The sequence below is a fragment of the Chrysoperla carnea genome, chromosome 5, assembly GCF_905475395.1.
Source record: "Chrysoperla carnea chromosome 5, inChrCarn1.1, whole genome shotgun sequence".
Taxonomy (NCBI): domain Eukaryota; kingdom Metazoa; phylum Arthropoda; class Insecta; order Neuroptera; family Chrysopidae; genus Chrysoperla; species Chrysoperla carnea.
Genome location: NC_058341.1, coordinates 65,939,037 through 65,945,886, shown reverse-complemented (window position 1 = coordinate 65,945,886; position 6,850 = coordinate 65,939,037). Strand labels below are relative to the sequence as shown.

General features: G+C 30.8%; 1 protein-coding gene across 1 annotated transcript; it reads right to left on the bottom strand.

Annotated features, from left to right (window-relative positions):
- Positions 1-2,244: 2,244 nt before the first annotated feature.
- Positions 2,245-3,882, bottom strand: LOC123301323. The gene is made up of 5 exons (XM_044884061.1): positions 3,707-3,882; positions 3,518-3,648; positions 3,118-3,467; positions 2,479-3,024; positions 2,245-2,289 (listed from the first exon to the last, which is right to left on the bottom strand). Exons 1-5 carry the CDS (start codon positions 3,880-3,882, stop codon positions 2,245-2,247), a joined length of 1,248 nt encoding a protein of 415 aa, XP_044739996.1.
- Between the last annotated feature and the right edge of the window lie 2,968 nt (positions 3,883-6,850).

The window sequence follows — 6,850 nt, the reverse complement described above, 5'->3', positions numbered from 1 at the left end:
AGGCAAGAAGCGTCCATTTTCAATTATGTCCAAATCTGAAGCTTTTACGGAGTGTTTTGTACAAATGTCAGATCCATCGATGAACAGGGAAGATATGTTCCGAAAAATTCAGGAGTTTGCTTGTCAGATGTATGGCCTTAATCGGTTAAAAAAATTAACGACGCTAGGGTTGCACTGTTCCAAAAAACTTACAAATTTTTGGACAGTAACGATGAATTCAAGTTGCCTAAAAAAGGTATTGACGGTTCTTCTCTACCACCATGCAAATCAGAACTGCACAAGCAATATTTGAGGGCGTGTTACATTGCACAAATTTGGTCTCACGCTAACCTTAAAGTTCTGAACAACTGAAGAACCTACAGACTATGGTTGGGAAGAAGTAGACAACCGATTCGAACTGGATTGGTTTTCTGGGACTCAGTTACCAACGTCAATTGAAGAGATAACCATTCAGCCTGAAAAAGGTTTTTATATTTTTATTTTTTTATATGATCATGTTTTACTATACACACGGATTAATAATTTTTTTTTTCATCTTTTTACAGATGATGATGATGAAGATATGATCGCATCTAACTCTGATAGCGACTCGGACAGTGAATCAGAGAGAGATGAAAGCGACTCAAGCCAAAGCCGAGAATGAAAGTGATTAATTTTGATTGTTATTTTTAATGAATTCGTTGAAATGAAAGTTAATAAATTAAAAAAATATTTAACTACAATAAATTATTCAATAATTAATTCACTCATACCAACATTTTCTCCATTATTTAACTTTAAATTTGTTATCAAAACACTCAAATCAAGCATACTGCCGAATAACTTAAGATACGTTATTTTCTCCCGAACGAAAATTTATAGGATGATTGTTAATATGCTCTAGTAAATAATGAAAAAAATCAGCTAGCTGTAAGTCAAGGGAAAAGTCGTCAGCTGATAAGATACAGTAGGTGATCGATGTTGCTGCGTTACACCTTTGAAGGTACCAGCTGACAAACTTTCCACTTAGATATAGCAAGCTGACATTAATTTTCATTCATAGTAGCATATAAACCACCACCAGGTAAATTTTTAGTTGAGAGGAAATCATTGAAAATATAAATTTTTTTTTTCATGTTCAAGCAGCCAGCTGATATATAATCCACCATGTTATGGTCAGCTGACTTTGTTTTTTCTTTAAAATACTAGGTAAACTATAATCTGACAAATTTTCAAATGGGAGGAAATGACTGAAAAGATTTTTTTTTCCTCCATGCGTGGGAGGCTGCCACTGCCCGCCCCACCCACGGAGTCGCAGCTGACGGTCGCGAGTATTCGTAGTATAAATCCCTAATGCATTTCACAAATTTTTGATTGGGAGGGACTTGGTCGTGAAAATCTGTCACTGGCTCCTAGACTATCGAAATTGTTTAAATTTGTACGGTCACTTCTACAATTACCATAGTAGATTCAATGTATATGTTAGCAGTGTGTCATTCACACGAATACTTCATGAAATTTTTTATGAAAATAATATAATATATTTCAATAGATGAACTGGACTCTATTTGTGTAAATACAAGAGGGCAATCAGACAGTCAAATTTGGTTTGAAGAACGTGCAATAAGAATCTCAGCTAGTGGAGCTCACGCAATCAAAACTCGAAAATCTAAATTCTTTGAACTCGCTGATTCTATGACAACAGAAAAGCAAATGAAAGGCAAAGGACTAAAAAACGTCACGCATGGCAAAAAAAATGAGGGAAACGCTCGTGAATTTTATAAAAAAATTACTGGACATGATGTTGAAGAATGTGGCTTAGTAATTCATCCTAGTCAACCATGGTTGTGTGCGAGTCCTGATGGGGTGGTCAAAATAAGCAAGTGCTTAATAAGCAAGGAAAATTGACACACCCGTACTTTGAATTTCACGAAAATAACGTGCAAAGTTTGATATGTCAATACATCAATGTCAAATATTGATGTATTGTACTGGTCTTCTTGAATGTGATTTTTTCGTTTATTTCCCGAACTCAGAATATAGTTTATTAACAATAGCGCGAGATGAAGCTTTTTTATCACAATTTATACTTAAATTAGAAATTTTTTATGTTAATTATTATATTAGCAAATTAATTTGTAAGTATGGGATTTAAATAGATAAATTTTTATTATAGAAATGTTTTGTTAACTTAAGAAAGTTTATTTTTCATTACATGTCAGAATTATTATTTCATCAATAACAAAATATTTATAAAAAGAATTTTTATAAAAAAATATTACAAAATTTACTCCGATTGTTGTATAACGACTTAAAATAAAAATTTTTAAAATAATTTCATTTCTTTTCTTTTGATTTAAAAATAGGTTTTTGTAAGTTTACTAAAACATAGCACATGTGAACAATGTCATCAATGTATGGTAAAAGATCAATATTAATTTTTTTTAAGATGTTATACACCTTAATCCTGGCGAAACATCTTTCAACGTGGATTCTAACCCTTGCAATATTATAAGTATCATCAATTTCATCTTCGGTTAAATGTCCATTATGTAAAAATGGAGGTGTTACTATGATAGCATTTGGTACATCTATAGATTTTTTTATACCAGGAAATCTTTTATCAGCCATGACTTCGTCGCCTGGTTCCAGTAGTTTTAAAAAATTACTGTCGTTAGTAATAAAAGGATCACTAGACCTTCCACCGTAGCACTCAGATTTAAACGAAATCATTTCTAAAGGTGTGATTCCCAGCAAAAATTTCACAGTGTATCCTGATTTATAATCAGAATACATGTGATTACGTACAAACACGAGACTTGGTTGTTCGCACTTGATTTCTGTACAGTCTATTATGACCCTGCAATTAGGATAATGTACTTTGAATGATGGTGGCATAGTTTCTTGAATATCTTCTTTGCTTGGCCAGAAAATATAATTGACAGTTTTTTGTGCTAATATAGATAACACGTTAAAAAAAATGCGAGAAATACATGTTGGGTCCACACCAAAAAATGTTGCAATACAATCATAAGATAAACCTGTCTTAATTTTTAACAAAAAAATTAATAATCTATTTTCAAGGTTTATTTTTTGTAATTTAATTCGTGGTAACATTTCTAATAATAATGTAAATACTTCCGGCCCTACACCAGTTACAGCCAAAAGTGGTTTATCATTTTTTATTGAACAGTATCCTCGAAATCCCGACAGTAAAATTGAAATGTCCGGTCCACTACTTTTATCTTTTGTCACTATTTCTGCTTTTAAATTTTTAGTAGAGGATATTGTTGCTTGAGTTGAAACGTTATTTGACCCACGATCAAAGTCACATGAGAAAATAAAGTCATCACTAGTAGATTGAAAAGATACCACTTGAACTGATTTATCAGATTTTCCTACGGTTTGATTAATAATAGTTTCTAATTGAACACCTTCAACTGATGAATTCACTTGTTCTTGTTCATCATTAGCACCAGATAAAACCTCTTTTTCCAACGATCAAAACGAATTAAAGTAGTATTTGAAGGTTCTTTACGTTTATGCTTAGACGGAAAAATTGTTGAATTATATGCTGGATGGCGAGGATCTTCAGATTTATCTCCTCCAACAAAATGATGACTACATATCCTTGAATTATTCGTAGGTTGCCATGGGGTACCATCTGGACTAAAAAAAGAATAAAATTAATAAATATATAATTTATTGTCAACTCATATACGCTTACTTAATACGATTAACTGCTTTTATCCACTTTTTGCGACGTTCTATTAAATGGGGTTTTGATGGAAACGAATAAAATTTTATATTCGACTCAGTGTTACTATAAGTATTATGACACAACACAACACAACATCCAATATTACCAGATCTCGACTTCTTTTCACCGATTTTCCCACTCATAGTCACTTAATTAAATTAATTGTAATGACATTTATTATTACAATAAGTGATTGTAAAATACTTATATATTTAATTTGTATATATTTCCAAGAAATAATTTATAAAAAATTAAATGCTTCGTGATTTAGTATTACTTACAAAATTGACGGCAGAGGCGCTATATATGCCGTATATATATATATATATATATATATATATATATACACGGCATATTGTAAAATACTTATAATATGCCGTGTACGAACTAGTTAATTTTATTGTCTTCTTATAATTCTATATTATTTATAAATATCTAGTTAAGTTTTTATAATAACAATTATTAATCAAAACATATAAAATGATATATTCTAAAATCTGCAATGTTATCTTCTCTGGAAAGCAGAGTTTTATGCTTTTAAAATTGCCGTAGCGCTAAAAATTCATTTGGATAATCACGTGTGGTCACGTTAAATTAAGAATGCAAAAATGTTGCATTCTAGAATGCCTCTAAGCTAGAATTTCTTTCAGGTTTTTAGGTGTAATTTCTTTATTTGTCTTAAAAAGATGCCATAGCGTTGAATTAGATTTTTCAATCATAAAATATAGATTTAAGAATTTAGAATTTAAGTCGCCTAAATGATATTATTATTATTTTATTCTTTAACAATAAGTGGTCAAGTGTGAATAAATAAATAAAAATTGCTCTTGTTTTATTTATTAATTGATTATCAAATTTTTTTTTTGAACTAAGATTTTTTTTTATGAATTTTTTTGAATTAGGTTTTTTTTTTTTTTAAATAAGTTTTTTTTTTATTAAGTTGTTTTTTAATTAAGTTTTTATTTGTGAATTAAGTTTTTTTTTATTTACTTGTAATAATTAAGTTTTTTTTTTCTTTTTTAATTTTCAATTTTTTTTGAAATTAATTTTTGAATTCGAAAATAATTTTTTTTATCTATTGACGCTTGATCTATTGAAATTGAATTTGTCTTCAGAAATTTGAAGTAAGTAATGTTTTCATTAAATTTATTCTAGCAACTTAAATAATTAGTTTTCCTTCGAATTGATTAAAATGATTATAATCTAACTAGAAATGTTTAACGATAATCTTAGAGGAACTTTTTTTTTACTTTTCTTATGAAATTGTTTTCTCTCGAGTAATTGCAAAATGAATCTTGCAGGGCTTAAATTTTTGCTCAAATAATGTTAAAACTGTTCCAGGTTTCAGGTTCAATTTTTATTAGTTAAAGTAGTATCTAAATAACGTTTTATTGTGACTTTTGAAGGGGTATACTTTGACAAAATGCATTCAATTAATTGATTTTTTTCCTTCTTAATTATTATAATTATTTATAAAAATTTTTAACTTTAAAGTGAGCACAAATCTACTCTAATAAACTTAAAATGCTTCCAACAATATCAAAAATTAAAATATGTCAATCATTCATTTTATTTTACCTATATTTAACTGATAACAATGACAAATCATTGATTTTCGTTGCTCGATAATCACAGGAGTCGCTTTGAAGGAATCGCAACTAAAAACTATACATTTATTTTAAAGAATGGCACCGCAATTATCGTTAGAAAGTCGATGGAAAGCAATTTTGAGGCTGCAAGAAGGTGCAAGCGCTGCGGTAGTTGCGGCCGAGTTCGGTGTTCACCGCACCACCATTTTAAGGTTGAAGCGCAAAGTCAACACTGAGCTTTCGCTAGAAAGAACAGCAGGAAGTGGGCGACAGCGTGCAACAACCTTAGAAAAAGATACTATGTTCCAAGAATATGTTCGTAATCATCCCTTCGAATCCTGCAATGCTGCAATAGAGGAGACGGGATTTCCAGGCTCAACAAATACAGCAGGCCGACGACTTCGGGAAATTGGGACTAAAAACTGCGCTGCTGCAAACAAAATATTAATTTCCCTCAGAAATCAGCAACGTAGGGTTGCATTTTGCAACGAACATCTAAACAACCCGGACATGTGGACTAATGTCACTTTTACGGACGAAAAAGTATTTTCTTCAGCCAATGATAGACGTGTCCGGGTGTACCACCGCAGTGGGGAAAGATATGATGCCAATCACATAAATCCGATAGATCGAAGTGGTCGGTTTTCTGTAGCAGTCTGGGCCTGGATTTCTCGGGAAGTCCGGGTGTATGTTGGCGTATTGACGGCCACTCAAATAGCCGTCAATACGTGGACATTTTACAAAATGTAATGCTCTCTTTGGTCAAATGTAATACTCTAAGAGACGATTTTATATTCCAACAAGTAAGGATGCTATTTTATTAACATTAATTACGTATAAGTTTGACTTTTAAAAATTTGAAACAATGTTTTATATTGAATTTTTCTATAAAATCAAAGTTTGGTTATTTATATGTTTTAATAGGACAACAGCCCAGTTCATAAAGCGAGAATTGTTCAACAATGGGTTCAAGAAAACAACATTCAAGTTCTTCCATGGCCTGCCCAAAGTCCAGATTTGAATATTATTGAAAATGTTTGGGCAGCCAAGGTTAGATTAATTAATGAGAGGCCAATCAGACCCAGAACTCGCTTAGAGCTGGAGGAAGCAATTGAAGAAGCCTGGAGGGTATTACAATGGACTTAATAACATCTTTGTATGCTTCCATCCCACGCAGATTGCAGAAAGTAATCGATGCTGAAGGTGACTCGACAAGGTATTAATAGATGTCAACATAGAATTTTAAATCAAATACTTATATTATTTACCAATATCTGTTATACCAAAAACGCTTAAATTTTCTAACGCTTTGCAATTTATTCAATTTAATATTATTACAAGTTTTTATTTTTTAATAAAATCAATAAATATCTGTGATATTCGATAACGCTCTGTAAAATGCTTTTTTTATTACATCATTATATTATGCTTTTCTACGCCTATAATTGTTAAAACCATTAAATTTATTTAATGTTTTTTCAACTTTTGGTTCCAAATAAATTAACGTCAAAATTTATTGCAT

What these genes read in the sequence shown, in the direction of transcription:
- LOC123301323 (XM_044884061.1), bottom strand. Translation starts at nt 3,882, where the DNA reads ATGAGTGGGAAAATCGGTGAAAAGAAGTCGAGATCTGGTAATATTGGA. An exon ending in TTTTCCGTCTAAGCATAAAC is followed by an intron (nt 3,468 to 3,517) that starts GTAAAGAACCTT and finishes CGTTGGAAAAAG; the next exon opens with AGGTTTTATCTGGTGCTAAT. An exon ending in TAACTGGTGTAGGGCCGGAA is followed by an intron (nt 3,025 to 3,117) that starts GTATTTACATTA and finishes TTAAAAATTAAG; the next exon opens with ACAGGTTTATCTTATGATTG.